At 35.7% G+C, this 16801-nt stretch overlaps 1 protein-coding gene across 2 annotated transcripts in view; it reads right to left on the reverse strand.

Moving 5' to 3' along the window:
• Positions 1-16801, reverse strand: part of MAP3K1 (mitogen-activated protein kinase kinase kinase 1) — a 63248-nt gene that overhangs the window by 6605 nt on the left and 39842 nt on the right. For both annotated transcript variants that reach the window (XM_082075290.1, XM_082075291.1), the window contains exons 3-16: positions 15664-15870; positions 13682-13882; positions 12656-12772; positions 11999-12147; positions 9502-9623; positions 8720-8801; positions 8410-8587; positions 7350-7640; positions 6790-6911; positions 5680-5771; positions 5242-5431; positions 3654-4932; positions 2587-2739; positions 1046-1208 (exon numbers count right to left, since the gene is read on the reverse strand). In XM_082075290.1, the coding sequence (XP_081931416.1) occupies positions 1046-1208; positions 2587-2739; positions 3654-4932; positions 5242-5431; positions 5680-5771; positions 6790-6911; positions 7350-7640; positions 8410-8587; positions 8720-8801; positions 9502-9623; positions 11999-12147; positions 12656-12772; positions 13682-13882; positions 15664-15870 (3346 nt within the window). The remainder of the gene's footprint in view (positions 1-1045; positions 1209-2586; positions 2740-3653; positions 4933-5241; positions 5432-5679; positions 5772-6789; positions 6912-7349; positions 7641-8409; positions 8588-8719; positions 8802-9501; positions 9624-11998; positions 12148-12655; positions 12773-13681; positions 13883-15663; positions 15871-16801) is intronic.

Raw genomic sequence — 16801 nt, forward strand, 5'->3', positions numbered from 1 at the left:
ATTAAAGACATAAGTCTCCACGCTTCCTAATAATTTTATATTTCCTTAGAAGAATGTACAAGTCCCCTAGTGTACAAAGTACTGTTCCTGAAAAAAATCTACACATATTTATGCATGTTTTGCATTAACATTTAAGCAGCAGAACACTAGGTTTCTTTGGGACAATAGATACACACAGCCTCTGGTAAGCATTTGCTCTGAGGACTGTAATTTAGTTTTGGTATCATCTAAGTACCAATATATAGAAGCAAGTACACAAATAGGGAAAAGCAGCATCTTACTCTGTTTTCCAAAACTGGTACATAGATCCTCATGATTTTGGATTTCCACTGTGACTCTGAAAGTATTCTAATATAACTTGGGCTTGAAGAAGGTAAAGACAAATCCTGACATTTCATCCTCTAAATAATACTACTTCAGAAAAAAAATACTTTGAAAAAGTAAACACTTTTAGTTTTGAGAAAATATTTTTCTGTACTATTGCTTGTAATAACACTTACTTGGGCTCTGTTTGTTAGCACTCTGGTATTGCTAAGTGGTTTCTGCCAAAGAACATGACTTGAAGTACAATGCTTTCTTGTATAAGAAAGAAAGATGTATAAAACACCAAATCTAGTCTTGGTAGTAGGATGGCAACAACATGTAATCCCATTCATAAAATTAATAAAGATACTTTTTTAAAAGAGGATAGCAAAGTTATTATTAAAAATAACTTAAGTCACACAGATGCACTGAACATGTAACAGTTTGATGTATTTCCAACTGAAGTGCCTGTCTCTCAGTTTCCAAACCCTTATTTAGATTCAGAAACTGAGGAAAAAGTAGTAGAATTTTTGTTCAGAGCTCACCAAATCAAAAAAAGTATGTACCAGTAAGGATACTCCTATGATCACTTGAACTGTTCTGTAAGTAGACCTTTATACTGGTTACCAACAGCTATGAAAATAAGAATTTGCAAACTGAAGTGACACAAAATACAGCATGAAACTACATAGTTCAAGGGTTAACTTATACTTCCATTTTCTTTGGCATAGTACTTGTTTACCTGCCATCCATTCAATAAAGAGGTTATAGTTGCTCTTCTCACATGTAGCACCCAACATTCGAATAATGTTAGGATGGTTCAGATGACTCATCATCCTTATTTCTTCTCTGAGTGCTTCAACTACCTCTTCTTGCTCAGATGATGTGTTCCTGACATATGTCACCTGTTTTGAAATACGGTATTCAGATTTACCTTACATAATTACCAGTCCTATAGCTCCCCTTCAGTACAGTAACAAGAACAAGGGTTTTCATCCCATTTCACCATGTGGAAATATAGCAAGCATTCTTTTACCTCAAGCCCTTTCAGCTGAGAACATATCTCCATGTGAGACAATCAGAGAAAATTAAGAGTGATCTTATGAGAAAACACTAACAAAAAAATCTCTCCAAGTATGGAGTGGGGAAACTTCCTTCTTCACTCTACTCAAACTAGGAATTTTTTTTTCCAGATGTTGAAGAAGAAAATGCCTGAAACAGGATTCTGACAGTGTTGTTATTTGTAAGACTTTTACCAATCTAGCCATACTATTTGTTTCATAACTAAATCTCTTATCCCAGATATTCAAAGGGAGGGGTGGAAAAAGCAGATCAGAAGTCCTGTAATGGAACAGGAGCCAACCCTATCTCTGATCCACACTAAATCTGAAATAATGGCATGGTGCAGAGAATTTCCCCTAGGCATCAGAATCATCATCATCATCATCTCTTCAGGAGTAGCCTCAAGGACTACCTGGACAGTCCTACTCTTTCACAAGCAAGGGAGTTTTAACGAAGGAATAGCTAATGATATTTCTTCCCTGATTAAACGTTTTGAACTTGCTTGATTCCATAGGTATAAGTTAATTCTATAATTAATGAAAAAATATTAGGACTAAGATTCTTTCTGTGTTGGCAACACTGATTCAGACCTACGGCACCTTAAGGGTGAAAGATTTACTCACATCTAGAACCTCTAAAAATCTTGGGTGAAGCATGTGTGTTTAGGCCACTTCTCAGTCATGCTTCTGTATCTATTAATTTCAGTATTAAAAATACTTGCCTCTAAGTTGGCTGTTGATCAGAGGAAACAAGCATCAAACTGTATTTCCTCTGCTTAAACTGTTTTAGGGAAAAAAAGCTTGCAAGTACAAGGAAACTACTTTTAATAGGTACCCTGCAAAGATGGCATCAATTCAGAATCAAGATATCTGGGCTCCATGACTAACCCTGTCACTGATTTATGAACTTGATAGAAGTAAAATTGCATTTGGAGAACTATGACAGTAAATGGTCACATAAAAAAAAGTACAGTGTTTTGGTGGGTTTTTTGTTGTGTGTTGGTTTTTTTTTTTTATTTTAAGAATAAGAGAAAGAATTGTAAATATGTTAAAAAGTCATTATGTGCATGGTATTATGTATTATGTGAGAACACATTACAGGGAGCAGAGGAAGCATGGAACACAAGAAGTCTGTGAGAGCAGAGAGCTTTTATATTTAACATTCCAAAGAAATATTGAAGAACAAGCACAATATATTCAAGAAAGTATCTGAGGTATTTACCTGTTTTACAGCCATTAAAGTCCCTGTTCCTACATCTTGAGCTTGGTAACAGGAAGAGAAAGCTCCAAGACCAATCTGCTGACCTTTAAGCCATTCTGCATCTTCTCTGTAATGGTGTTTTGCTTTGGTATGTCCAGGCAGAGTTTCTGGTGTCTGCAAATTAAATTCCAAACCAATTCCATGTTTACTAGCATGCATATAAGACATAGACATTCTGGAAGGTTATGAAATACCCAAGCTTTTATATCTCTTCTCTCCCTTACCGTTCTTTGTACTGCACATTATAGATGCTTTAGCTGAGACCAGAACACTAGTGTGTTCTGTAAATCCACATATTCCTACTGCATGTAAAAACAGAGAGCCTCCTCTATGTTACCCCCCAAAGGTGAAAGGCAAGATTTAAGGACATGAATACGAGCAAGACTCTTTTGCTATTCTTGTTCTCATGTCTAGTCAAGGTTTTAGTTAGCACCTACAGTAAAAACAAGCAAAATCATGTTGTTTTATACTTAATGTATTTCTCCCATTTTATGTTTCACATGTTGTTACCTCATGCAAAGGATCACAAATAAAATACTCCTTTTTCTATTACTTTTTCTTGTGCTTTTTGTCTATTTGCAAATATATTTTTTCTGACTTCTAAAGTATTTCACATTTTCTCGCTCAAGATGTACTGACAACATGATCTCTTTCAACTCTGTCTTATTTTTCAGAAACTAGTTTGGTTTTGCACAATTGCCTGCAAAGTAAATTAGCATTAAGAATCAGTACGGTTCTACTCCTCCTTAATTAGAAACTTTGTTCTCATTCCTGGTTTCCCCACTTCTCCACTTCCTCCTTTGCCATTTTAAAGGCTTGTACATTACATGGTGTTTCTCTTCCAAATACCTTCTCTAAACTGTTATTAACCATGGAAGTATTGTATTAGCACTCTCAACTGGCAGACTCTTTATACTCCAACTCTGAGGACAGGGAACTATCCTAACTTTGGAAATACAACAGCACTGCTTTATAAACTCAGTGAACCTCAACTTCCACTTACACTAAATTCCCATATGTATACTTACATCTTGTTGAATGATTATGATATCTTCACCATTTTCGACCTGTAGTTGGGGAATTATTGGCAGGGCATCTTGAGATGCTGACATTGCCATAGCAATAGCTAAAGCTTCCTCCTCTTCAGCTTCCATCTTTTCCTTGCATTTTTGATTATGATTTACATCATCTTTGTAAGTATCATCATTTTCTGCCCGCTCAGGAGAAAGAACTGCAACTTCAGACTTGAATGTAACTGTGCCGTCACTTGTTGGCATGGACGCCTCTAGTAGGTCCTCAATACTGGAATTGAGCTCTGCATTAACATCCAATCGGCATTTCTCATCTACAGGTGTGAACACCGTCTCTTCACTTGGTATAACTGCACTGCTACTACTACCGCTGTTGCCATCACACTGTGAAATATCATTCAGGTCAAGTGTCATACTGTTTTTTGAGGTTTCTCCCTGCTTGTTCACATCACTTGGGGTGGGTCGTGATGGCTTTGGCCTGTGTATGTGACTAGATGGCAATGGCCTGGCTTGGGTAAAAACTGGAGAAAGTTTATCTGGTTCTTTATTTTCAGAACAATTCCTCTGAAACTGAAGAGAAAGCTTCCGCTGTGTTTGAGGAGAAGGTGAGGGCACTTTGCAGGGAACAAATCCCTGAGGTCTGAGTTTCAAGACATCTGTTACAGTGCCAGCTGGTACAGATGGGTTTGAAGGAGACAGAAGTGCTGGGAATAGTGACTGGGAATGACTGGATGAGGGAGAAGAGTTCAAATACTGACTGTGGGGTTTTCCTTTTGTTTGAATGGCTGGCTTTGGTTGCTCAGTGGTTACTGATGAAACAGGAAGTCCCACAGCAAGGCCAGCCAGCATCTCAGAAATGTCCTCTGGACTGGCACTCAGTTTTTTATCACTTAAACCCTTCCCACTTTTCCCTGATAACTGGACAGTATTGTTAGGAGTATTACTTTCTGTGGCTTCTGGAGAGTTATCTGGTACAGGTAACTGTAAAAAGTCTTCATGTCGACATTCCCCAGAGTGCATTTCTTCCATGCCTAGCTGGATGGCTTCTGCAATTTCCATTTCATCTGCTATTGCCATCAGACGTCGACGCATCCTTGCATAATGAGATGAGCTCGTCACACTCAACATTTCTAACAGCTTTAGAAAAACATGGGGCACTCTTGCCACCATTCTTGCCGCACTCAAAAATACTCTCCGTGATAGCTTACCAACCATTGAGTGTGAATTATCAATTGACTGCAAGGCGAAAGTTAAGAGGGAGAGAAGTTTCTTATACCTAAAAAAAGAAAAGCAGCATTTTATACACTCTTTAACACTAGTTAACTAGTTCCAAGAAAGCCATTTCAAGATAATGTATTTAGCTGTCACTTCTGCAATAGAGACTTATTGCTGCACTGGTTCTCAAATTTGACTCACAGGTCAAAAGTTTTTTTTAAAAAGGTAACCATTTATTCTGTAAAGTAAGTGCACTTTTGCATATAAATATATACTCTTCGTTTCCATGAATTACAACAACTATTTTTTTAAAGAAATTACCAATTATGCATTCAGCTACCAAGAATAATAGTCACTGTAAAGCAAGTACCTGTCTGCTACAGTATCAGACTGTAAAACATCTCCACAGACAATGTGGGGATAAAAGTCGCCAGGAAATTCCAACAGAAGTCTGTCTATTAGACAAAGTCGCCCCAGTAGCGCTTGCCAGTTGCTAGATTCAATTTGGGTTCCGAGAATACAATTTAAGACGTATTCAACACCACCAATACCAATGGAGCCTATAAAAAATGTTGACAAAATAAGCGTTAGATATGTTCATACTCTAAATTCTGATCTAAATACAGATCGGAACTGTATCATTCAGAAATACGTATTGTGTGTCCAAATTACCCTCCTCCCAAAAAGCAAAGAGAAATACTGCTCTCTTCGCCATGTTGGTATCAGATAAATCCTATTTTAGATTTAAAACACTCCAGTATATTTGCTTGTAATTATAATTCAATTACACACGAAGACCTATTATTACCAGATTTAAGTATTTCTCTCCCAACTGCCAGCTCGCCCGCTTGGCCTTTACACATCTCCAATAATGTTGAAACAGAAAGTTGACTTGTTCGACTATAAGAAATTAGAACAAAAAAATAACTCTTAGCAGATGCTTTGAAGAAAAAAAAGTTCTAATCATTATATTTCAATAGTCATTCATTTGAAATTGCACATGGAAAATGCTTTCACATTATTTCAATATGTTTCTATAATCCTCTACCTGTAAGCTAACAATAGTTGTGACTTTTTTTTTTTTTTTAAACGAGGATACTTCCAGAAATGTTGTGTCTATCACTAATAAATAAACCCAAAGACAATGTCATCTTGCAACAACAGGCTAAGTCCAGGAATCCAGTAACAAAAGGAACAGTTCTGCCTCATTTATTCCCTCAACATCAGCTATTCTATTGCTACACTATTGCCAGGGCACCTCTAGCTGCAGTTTCAGAAGAAATGCTTCTTAGAGACATAAATCAAGCTGGTAGACTTCTGCATACAGTTTACTGTAGAGGTGAAGAAACGGTTAGTCTGGCAGAACAGAGGGGGTAGCTCAGGACAGGAAGATAAGGCCTACTCAAGCCAGAAATGCCAAGGCCATTCACTCAGAATAGCTATCTCCTAACACTACACTGTGAAATAAAAGGTAGAAGTGTTATGTTAACACTTCATGACACAGATGCACAACAGGAAACATACATGATCAGTACTTGCTGACTGTTTAAAAGTGAGTCATGAGAATTACATCCAAGCAATATCAACTGAGGTGGAGGGGATGGCTGACTGTACCTAACATGTTCCTTTATATTAAGGAGGAAAAAAGGCCTTTTGAAATCAAAGTATCATTTAAGATCTGTGAGTGCTGGAAAAACACAATCAGGTGCCTTCAAAACCTACATCTTTCAAGACAGAAATTTGTTGGTGGCAATTAGACCTTAACAAAAACATGATATATTTATACTTATGATCCACACATTTTCTTTCACCATCAACTATAAACAGTCTCCTAGATCCACATAAATAGCAACAAATGAAGCTTCAAGGCATTTCAGTAACAATCCAAAATCAATCTGAACTCCATAAAACACCATACCTGTTGGCATCTGCACATTTAACTAATATTGTCTCTACAACTGGCTTGAGAAGTCGCTGTAGTTTAGTCCTCTCTGTCAAAGTATGACAGGGGGTATATACCAGCATGGCTCTTAAAGTTTTCTAAGAGAAAGGAAAAAAGCAATACATATGAAATCAGATTAGCCACAATTTTATTTTTTTAAATGGTTGTAAATAGTTTTATATAATTGCATTTATAATATCAGTGAAATGTTCGAAGGGATAAATAGCTTACTACATATTCACTGTTAGAATTAGTCATGTATTCTCTGAGATTGGAAAGAACCTAGTCATACAAGTACTGCTAATACTTAGCGGTGTAGCAAGCATTTCCTTGTACTTGGCCAGTGGAGCCATGCCATTTCCCTTTTGCTGAGGATTTTGTACATCCCACTTTCAGATAATGGTTACAAAGTAAGTCAGTGGTGTTCAACAAAATAACTAGGATTGCCGACCTAATATATCTCCTCCCTTTCTCTCCCCTTCAAAATTAAATAACTTCAAAATTCCTAGAATACAACAAGTAAATGAGCTACTTACTAAAGCAGCAACATACACTTTGTAGACAGGGTCAGCACAGACCATAGAGAGCACACTGCAGCAGGATTCCACCACCACATCTCCTGAGATACTGGTCTGAGCTGACCCACTAGCTGCTCCCAGAGCTCCAGCACTTGTGTTGTTTCCATTGCTACTTCCAGAATTTCCAGTGCTTTCACCATTTGCCAGTAACAGGGCACCACTAACATCATGGGAAAGACGTCTAAGTGCCATCTCTCGTATATTCCAGTTTCGAGAAAACAAGCAGCCAACTAACTCCATTCCAAATACCTGCCAAGGAAAAAGTACATTACAGGAGTCAAACTGAATAATACTGAAACTTAAGTAACTAAGAAGAGCAACAAAAATTGCAAAGAAATATTTCTGGTGAAAAATCACCTTAAGAAGTCTCATAACAAAAATGTGTCACAAGGTACAGTGTCTTAAAAAGATTCTGTGGTATAAATGAAATATCATAAGTGGTAAGTCATCAGTTCTCCAAAAACTGTTAAGAGAAGTGGGAGGATGACTGTACGGATGACGTCATTCACTCTGAATTTTAATTATTCAGCATGCAGTTTGTTTCTAGACATCAACGTAAACAACTCTTAAAGCAAGACTTGGCTACACCAAGCAAAAAAAGCAGCAGAAATATAAGCAATACAAGTTCTCTGACTTTTAATTGTGTGAGCCCTGCTCAACTGAACCCACCTCTAGGCCCCAGAGGTTATTTAGTATGTTTGGCTCCTGCAGCACAACTTGGATAACAGTAAGGATCAACTTTGTACTTACGTGACACTTGCACAATCAAAACTAGAGGTAAGAATACTACATTTTATTACATGGACCTTTAATATGAGGCCTGAAATGAAGTTCAAAACTGAAACCCCAGTCAAAACAAGGCTGGAAAGCCTTCTCTTCTGATATAATGATTTCCCATAATGAACTATAAAGCTGATGGGATTCAGAATAAATTTTTGAATTCTTGATCTGACAAACCTAGCAAATAATTTTGAAATCAGTTTTTACATTTGAAGCTTCTTTTACAAACTAAAATTACCTGAATCCATGGCTCAGCTAAATCTTTATAGGCAGAAGGGATCTGCTGGACCCCATAGTGAGTAAGGTTAAAATTGCTATCTTGGGTTCTTCTCTGTGATCCAGCAGCAGATTGTTGCTGAGTTTGTTGCTGAACCACACGGAGAACAGAAGAATCCACAGGGCTTGGCAATTCGTGACTACAGATTAACAACAAATAAAATGGATTAAAAAATGAAATATCCACTGCAGTAAATCAGCATATTTAGGAACAATCAACTAAGGATCCAGAAACAGATGGTTTGTTAAATGCAGACTGAATCGCTCATTACCTGTAGAAATCATGAGATCTCCATTTAGATCTGCAAAGAGGACATATAAGTGGCTCTCTGTTTCTTCTGCATTCTTCTGCCCCTGGAAGAGAGCAACAGGACAATAGATACTTCAGTCTTACAATGTCTAAAAACAGAAGATAGCATTACTATTTCTACATTTTACTGAAGAATGTCAGTTTCAGGATAAAAGCTTCTGAACTGAGCCATTTGCAGCAGCCTGATAAATATGGGCACTTAAACATCTTTTGCATGCAGAAATGCTTTGTTGTAGCACTACAATTAATATTAAAAGTTATGAACTGAAATGCAATTCCTTTTGAACCTCAAACATAAGCAATACTTTTTCAAGAGTATCAAAATACAAGAGATGGAATTTTACTTGTTAAAGAAAAGTATAATTATTTATATATTTTATTTAATGTAGTATGTAAGCATACTCCATAATTACAGTATAATCTTAGCTGATAGTAGATGACTTTCATGTGTCCACATGACAAGTCACAGTTGGATAATCTTTTCATTCAAGTAAAAGAGGCTCAAACCTCCAGCCCTGTAGTTAACTTCTTTCTCAAAGCATTAAATTACAAACTTGATTCGTGAATAACTGATAAAATAAGGCATATCCGTAGCACTCAAATCTCAAAGAGCTACCAGGCATGACTTAAGAGCAGGTTTCTGTTTTTTTATTTTAAAACACACAAATGAAAACATGCTAAGTTATAATACTTTTGCATATTTAGAGTCACTAGAACTTAACTGGACAAAAGATGACAACGTACATATTGACATGCAGTGGTGGTGTAACTTGTTCCTGCAGCCATCTTCACACACCGTCAGGCTCTCTTCATCCAGCATGCCTAGCAAGCAAATGGGGCACATTTGTTCTTCTTCATCCTTCATACTATAAAAATAGATATTTGTGATTGTAAAAGTGGTATAGCAGAATTCAAAACAGGCTTCAACAGTGAAAAAAAGCTTAAGTTCCATTTTGGAACAGTCACTTCTGAATAATTATAGACTATTAATGAATAATTTTCTTGAACCTTGGACTGAATAATAAGCAACAACATTTTTAGAAGCACTGAGTACAGACAACACTGTGTTGAAATGAAAGGGAAAGTTACAAAACGCATGACATCTTTTCAAACTAGGTCAGATACCAATTAGGGATTGAAAGGCCCAGCCTTGGAAACTTACATTTTTTTTTTCCCCTAAGGCTTCTTGAAACAAACCAACCTTCACTTTTTTATTTGTAATTTGGTTTTGAAAAACTATGAAATTTTTATATTTTGAAAGCTACCCACATTTTTTCCATCAGACTCATTTCAGAGTATTGAGTCACAAGGTAGTCTTTAGCCCATCACAGGCAACTGTAACTACTATTTGATGAACGTATGTAAACCTCAAAGAATTAACAGAAGACAACAGCCACTCAGTTTTCTGCCACTAACAAACAGATGCACCAGATTTACCTGAACACTAACGTACCTACATGTCACATGTGGATCTAAAAAAAAAAACCAACCACCCAAACATTTTCCCTGTTTTACATGTTACTTCCATTTAATTTACCCTCACCTTAATTTTTAAATGGATACAACCAGAGATTTTGCCAGAAGTAAAATTATTATCTTAAGCAACATGTAGGGAAAACCACAAATGTTAATCTTCTGTGATATTGTTTAAATGTGCAAAACTCTCGCTATTCATAGCACACATTTAAGAAGAACAAAATTTGTGTGTCTAAATGTTTGCAGGAACCCTGTCTTTGTTCAGGAAGATATTGTAAAAATAAAATCTATTAGTATCTATATTGTTCATAGATGCATATATTCACTTCTGTTTACTTGTAAATGGTTGACACTACTTTTCGTCCTTGAAAAATCCACAAAAACAAGCTTACAGTAAAGATTCATTTCCACAGCTTCTATAAAAACACAAGTATTAATAAAACTTATTTTTGAAGAATTAGTAAATGAAAATTATTTCTCTCAAATGAATCTGATGTTCAGTGTTCTCCAGTACTTATACTAATATTATGCAAGATTAGGCTTGCACAAAATAGCACCTTATCTCATTGAACCAGTAATGCAAAGAAGTAATCATCAGGTGTACTGGCAAATAACTGAAAGAATCATCCTGTCAAAAAAAGAGAACTAACACAGTAGACTTCCAGTGAAGCCAACTATATTAAAAAAAAACACGTTTTCCTATACAAGGTATCTACATTAAAGGAACTGGCTTGCCAGGTAAGTAGTTCCAGAATAGATTAAGTATTTAACAGCTTTGTTTATGAACTTTATTTGACAATTTGGAAAAATAAGTAAAAGATAATGGGAAACTAAGGTCAGAATCTGTAAATCAGAATTATAGACCTATCTGAATATGTTCATCTCACTATATGGCTATTATCACAAAGTAACATATCAAGGTACTCTGTATGTCAGGTTTCACTTTATACAAAAGAAAGCCTCAGTTTAGGTTGCCTTCTGGGGTTTGACCTCTCCAGAGGATGTCTAGTTCACCCACTAACTAATGCATGCACAAATTACTTGTTTAAGAAGTTAACCAATATCTTTTCAAAATCAAGGGAAAGAACATACAAAAGCACTCCAGCAGTAGAAGTTGGGAAAAAAAAACACAACCAAAACACAACCCCAAAACAAAGAAACAAATATCACTTACAATTTATAGATAAGGCATATATTGTATAAACTATAAAAATCTTGATAGTTTAAATAGCTTTCTTAAAATAATGTAATCACTCATTTCACATGAAGTGTTTTTTTAAAAAATACATGCTTTTTTATTTTTTTATGTTTACAAAAACACAGTGCATCGAACCAAAAATATTTCAGTATATTGTCTGCACAAGCATTTCTCCATAGTAGGACAAGAGAAAAGGAAAACCCACGTTCATTTGTCAACATTTGTACAAGTGCTGTATTTGAATAAATGCATACAAAATAGTTTTCCAAAGTTCATATATGCTTCAGACTTGCACTTACATTTCAGAAGTTTGTTTCCCAAATTCATAAAAGGGTCAAAATAATTCTTTTCACAACTAAACACTTTTCAAACAACAGTTAAAAGCAAATATGCCCACTTGGTACCATGGTGACTAACATATGCTTGACTTGATTGTTTGCAAATACAGAGACTTAACATGGCTTGAAATGAAAGAAGTTTTGAACAGGAATGTAGGCGATTCTAAACCTCCAAAATTAGAAGAAAACCACAGAACAAAGCTGTTAATTCCTTTAGAAAAATACTAACCTGTTTTCTGAGCTAGATGTAGAGGTACTAGATGATGACAATGTATGAGAATTTGACATGCGTGAGACAAACTTCTGGATGGTGTTACGAGATGGAGCTTTGATCCTCGAGCTACGCCTACTGTGATATTTCTGGAACAAACTCTCAACCTAACATCAGAAAAAGATAGCAACAGTTGTATTTATGATATGTGTAGGTTGTAATTAAAAGTACTATTACTATTACTGAAGCTTAATTACTGCTAAAAAAAGATCTATCCACCTTCACAATAACGCATAGCACTTCGCAATAAAAATGTACTTGCTTACTAAAAATAAGTAACAGGTTTAAGTATATACACAATTACTTCTGAATATCCTTAGATCCTGTTTCCTTTCACAGCTCATCAGTGAGACAGATAGACAAATTTGAATAAAAAATCCATTACTAGAATCACTCACTAAACTACAGCTCTCTTCTTTTAGTTATGTCTTTTATTTGCAGCTATTTTTTTCCTACTTGCAGAGCTCTTGAGACAGAATTAAAGATATAATTAAAAACATACATTCTAATTGCTTTCAAAAGCAACAGTTTTCAGCATTTTTAACATAATGTTCTAAAAACATTTATCTGGAGCGTGTTTAAGATCTGCCATTAGTTCTATTAGAAGTTGATTACCTCAAAGTTCTTCAGTGTCTTTCTCCAGAGCATTGGGTCTGAGGGTTCAAGCTGGAACACGCGCAGCATAACAAACAGCAGGTGAATACAGAATGTTCCACGGCCACAGCTACAAGTCTGCAAAGAAAAGTATATGCTAAGGCTTTACTGAATTGATAATGACATAGATAATTTTTCCACATTTAAGTGCCTCATAGAATACACACTACCCTCCTGCAAACCAGAAAATAATAGTTGTTGATGGCAAATATTTCTTATATAAGCATAAATATCTTCTTACATATCCTTACAGAAAATGTTAATTCCCAAAATAGTATTAATAAATATATTAATATATGGAAAAACAGACAATTATTACACCAGTTTTCAACTGGCTTTTCTTCCCATTTTGTCATTCTTTTAAAATCAACTAAAGCTATTGCTACAATTCATACTAGGAAGGAATTTATGCATATAATCATCATATATCCATAACAGGACAGCAAACTTAAATGAGATGCTTCTGTTTACTCAAAAACCTAGATGTTCCCCAATGTAGGATCACATTAGTATTATGAATGTCTATGAAAAAGATCTTGCTATGGGTATTAATGAAATTACCACACCACTAAAGGAATTAAGTAATGTACTTGTCATTTATATATGTCCCACGAACACAATAATGTGTTTCAGAGTGAGAAAGTAGGAAAATGAAGTGGTCAAATTTTAGTCAAAATACTAGACATATATAATTCATAGACAATTCTAAGAATGAGAAATAGATAATAGCAATTACTTTTTCCAAACTAGAGTGGTGGGTTATTTTTTTAAAGAGAAACTTTAGACAAAACTAATACACTTGCTACCTATTTGACAACATACAAGATGATCATTATATTACATGAGAACAGATTACAACTTTTAAACATTACTTTATAGTACCACTGTCATGGATTGGCCATTAACTTGATCTAATTTGTTTTTGAATTCTTCCAAAATTAACTATAAATTAACAAATGCTACAGACAACACAAAAAGGTTCTCTACCTGAGGCCCAATAAACACTCTGTATTTATTATCAGGGCTGTCTCCTCCAATTAGGAAAGAGTTGGGTCCTATCTGCTGCAGCAGGTACAGCCTGGCTCGCATAACTTTGTTGACACGACGATTTGTTTCCTCAGGGCTGTATGGAGAGAAGCCATCTGGAGATGGGGCTCGTCGAGGTGGTGTTATCCGTCCACTCTGAAACTACATAAGTGGTTCCACCATAAGCACTTCCAAGACAAAAGTAAGGCAGCAAGTTCTTTTTAGTGGGTTATTTTTTTTTTGTCTGTTGTTTTGGTTTTGTTTTCCAAACGTGATAGAATAAGACAGTCCCCCAAACCTGAAACTACTACTACCTGCTTAGACGAAATAATTTTAGAAGGGGATTGCTTTTCTTGCATGCCCAGAACTCAAGGGCGGACGAAAAACTGAAATTTTGTCTGACATTATGACAGAAGAGAGATTCCTTCTATTTGCAAGTGTTCATTGGTTGTCTTACCACATTACTACTGAATTAGCAAGTATAATTCAATAAGAAGATAATCATGGACTTGTGACTCAATACAGGAAATTACATAAGGTTATAATGCTAATATATTTCAGAATTGAAGAAATCCTATGACTTCAGTTTTAAAAAAAGAATATCCAGTCAACAAGGAACAAAAGCTTAAGAAATTCCAGAGGAAAGGAAAAAGGATGCAGCTTCCTCTCCTTTGCACAATTAAAGCAACTTTCAGCTCAGGATGTATTTTTTGTTTTGTTTTGTTTCCCCATGATCAAAAATTCAATGGCCCAAACCTTCTCTTAAAACTGTCTTAAACTAAATTCTTTACATTTCTAACAGAGATGCATTAATGGCTCTGTCCAATTTTAAATCTTCTGCTTTGATTTATATCTGCTTTTAATTTTATGTATTGATGCAGGTTATAATTGACTCACTGTCCATCAGTTAAGTAAAAGACAGCCTGAACTTTAAAGGTTTTATATGAAACATTAATATAAAATAAAGTAAAACAATGCAGTAAAAATTCAAAGGCTAAATTAGACAGTTTAGTGGATTTTTGTTTTGTTTTTGTTTGGTTGGTTTTGTGGGGTTTTTTTTTAACCTTTCAGTTTCTCTTGTCAAGACAAAAAGAGCTGTGCTGCAGTGCTCTAACTTGTGATAGTTGTCCCTAGTTCAAATTCAGAGAAACGGCAGGATGTATTTACTTAATTTTTGAAGTATCTTCAGAGCAAATGAGACAATAAAAGCAGTTAGATCTTATTCTTAACCTAATTGCATTGTGAAGCTGTAGACAAGTCAACTGAAGCTTAACTGTGGATCAGCATTTTTATAACAAGCAAACCCACTGGATATTACGGCTCCAAACTTTATACTCTTGATCTTCTTTAATGAAGCCAGTTACTACTGTTTAAAGTGTCCTATTCCAGATCTTCTCAGATGTAATGACAGAGTTAAGTCTTCTAACAATGAACATCACCAAACCTTCTCTCATCTGTACACAAAGATCAGTTATGGAATAGAGGATCACAAACAGCATACCAGTAAAACACTTCTGCAGAATCTTAAGCCAGTAAACAATCCTATGTCTGACAGAATATACCTGCCTGGAGAACTGACATGCAAAACTACTGGAAAAAAACCCAAACTACTATCACTTCTTTGAGCAAATCAAACAAAGAGCACATACACTTCTTCACAACTACATTATCTGTATTTCTTCATTTATTTCCTAGAAATAAAAATGAAAAGCAGGACTGAATTAAAAAAAAAAACAAACATGCACCTAAGAGTAGAGAATAAAATTCCACATTTGAGAAATGTAACATGGGATATGCTCTGCATATCTCACTCAAGTGATAGCCTGTCATAATCCCTTTGTATCAGCATCTTGCCCTACACAGGGAGAAAATTAATTGCCTCTATAAGCAAAAGATTGCTGAGTATAGCCAAATTAAAAATTACATCACAGCTTGCAACTTACAGGCACTGGAGATACCCTTTTTCTTCTAACACCTGGTGATTCAGATTTAACAGTCCTAGAGGATGATGAAGAGGAGCTACTAGGAGAAGGACTACGTCTTCCTTTCTGTGCAGGTGAAGAAGCAGTGCTTTGTCCTTCAGACTGGGGCTCTAGAGAGAGTTTGTTCATTTCCAATCCATCTCCTTTCCCAGGAATAGGTTTCACCACCTTGCAGGAGTTAAATTATGTTAGAATTGTGAATTGATCATTTTATACTAAAGGAAAAAGAAGTGAATCAAAACTTATTTTGTTAGCATTATATAACAAAACCATTATCCAGACATCTGAAGTCTGCATATTCCCCAGGTTTAATATTAACATCCAATATCTCATTAATCTATATGCAACACAAAAGCTAGAACCTTTTTTCCTGTCTATTTGTAGTGCCAACCAACTTGATTCTTAAAGTACTTCTGTAATTGTCATTCCTGATATCTCAAAGGACAGCAATTCCCTCATTTGGATAGTATGAGCCAAAGGAATTTTTTTTCTACAGGCATTGTCTGGTTATTAAGAGCTGTAACATTGGGTACATCCGTTATAAACAGTAAGTATCAGGGTCATTATTTCTACAGCACAACACTTGTTGCAGAATAAAAATTACTTTAAACCTGCAGGCAATGCAGCAAGATTAAGGTGTGCTGCAGCTTCCCAAGTGTCCTGCCTACAATACAAGTAAAACACCTACACAACATCTGGCATCTGAGTCAAACACTGTGCTGCACTACATGAATTGACACCATGCTCAGAGCGAGTACATACACTTCTAATACAGTGCGTTGTTGCACAAACACTGAATTTTGACACTGAGGTACAGAATATTTCAAAACAGCTTCCATAATGCATGAGAAGAGTAAGGCCCCTGGGAACTGAATTGAAAGCAGCCACAGCAGGCAGAGTCAGTTTGAGTTCTACACTTCTCATCCAACTCAAACTATTCCATTATCCAGAAATGCATTTCAGTTTCAGCTGGCTACAGGGAAAAGAGAACAACGAGGAAGCTGTGGTCTAGCACTTAGGCACTGCCTAAGAGAATGAAAACCTGCACTTACAGCCTTGACTCAAGCACTGCTCATTTTACTTTAAGAAGTCATCATAT

This window comes from Streptopelia decaocto, assembly GCF_964273445.1.
Source record: "Streptopelia decaocto genome assembly, chromosome: Z".
Classification (NCBI taxonomy): Eukaryota; Metazoa; Chordata; class Aves; order Columbiformes; family Columbidae; genus Streptopelia; species Streptopelia decaocto.